This window comes from Sinocyclocheilus anshuiensis, unplaced genomic scaffold (genome assembly GCF_001515605.1).
Source record: "Sinocyclocheilus anshuiensis isolate Anshui unplaced genomic scaffold, SAMN03320099.WGS_v1.1 scaffold930, whole genome shotgun sequence".
In the NCBI taxonomy this organism is placed as follows: domain Eukaryota; kingdom Metazoa; phylum Chordata; class Actinopteri; order Cypriniformes; family Cyprinidae; genus Sinocyclocheilus; species Sinocyclocheilus anshuiensis.
The window spans coordinates 1527569-1528356 of record NW_015539900.1 but is presented as its reverse complement, the minus strand read 5'-3'; the positions used below and the strand labels follow the sequence as shown (position 1 = coordinate 1528356).

At 36.8% G+C, this 788-nt stretch overlaps 1 protein-coding gene across 1 annotated transcript in view; it reads right to left on the bottom strand.

Moving 5' to 3' along the window:
- Positions 1-769: 769 nt before the first annotated feature.
- LOC107686071 (uncharacterized) overlaps positions 770-788 on the bottom strand; it is a 2613-nt gene continuing 2594 nt past the window's right edge. The window contains exon 2 of the mRNA XM_016482908.1: positions 770-777. Within this exon, the coding sequence (XP_016338394.1) occupies positions 770-777 (8 nt within the window). The remainder of the gene's footprint in view (positions 778-788) is intronic.

The following is a 788-nucleotide window of genomic DNA, read 5'->3' as shown; positions in this document are numbered from 1 at the left end:
AGGTGTGCTCTGATTGGCCAGATATCCAGTGCGTTGTGATTGGCCGAATACCTCAAGCGTGTGACGGAATTGTTTTTTTTTTGTTTTCTTTTATGCTTCCATTTACAACAAACAAACAAGGTACATAAACACATCACATAATCTAACAACACGTGAACAGCCTTAGGTTGAGCATAACCAGTGATAAACAAGATCACAATAAACCAATAATAAAGAATAATATAAAATAAAATAAATAGAACAAATAAAACAAACAAACCAAACCAAAAGGGGCTTTTTACATTAGTTTATACATTGCAAAATAAAAAAAACGCTTTTCTGTTAACAGTGTCCTTTAAGCCCCTAACATTCAGAGAACCAAATACAATTTTGTCCGTAATCATTAACACTAAAACGGAAAAAAAGGAAAAAACAAATAACTAGTAAATAAAAACACAAATTAAACCACCCCTTGTGAATTCATACTCAGACTCTATGAAGTTATATGAACCTTAACTTACAAATAGAGCTCCAGTGTCCCACTGAAAGGTTTCCAACTACCAGTCAATTAGAAATGAAACACTTCACCCGTCGAAATCTATCCGTCAACCTTCAATGAAGCCATATGGACCGCGAAAAAATGCCGGTTTTCCTGCCCTCCTCGCTTGTTCAATTTGAGGCCATAACTTTCGTCTGCCTTCCAAATCTTCACGAGGAAGCATCTCGGCGAATCGAACTCCCTCCACCTTACAGACCGGTGAATTTTTGGTTCTCTGCCAGATTTCATCTTTCACTCACCTTTGAGTGAA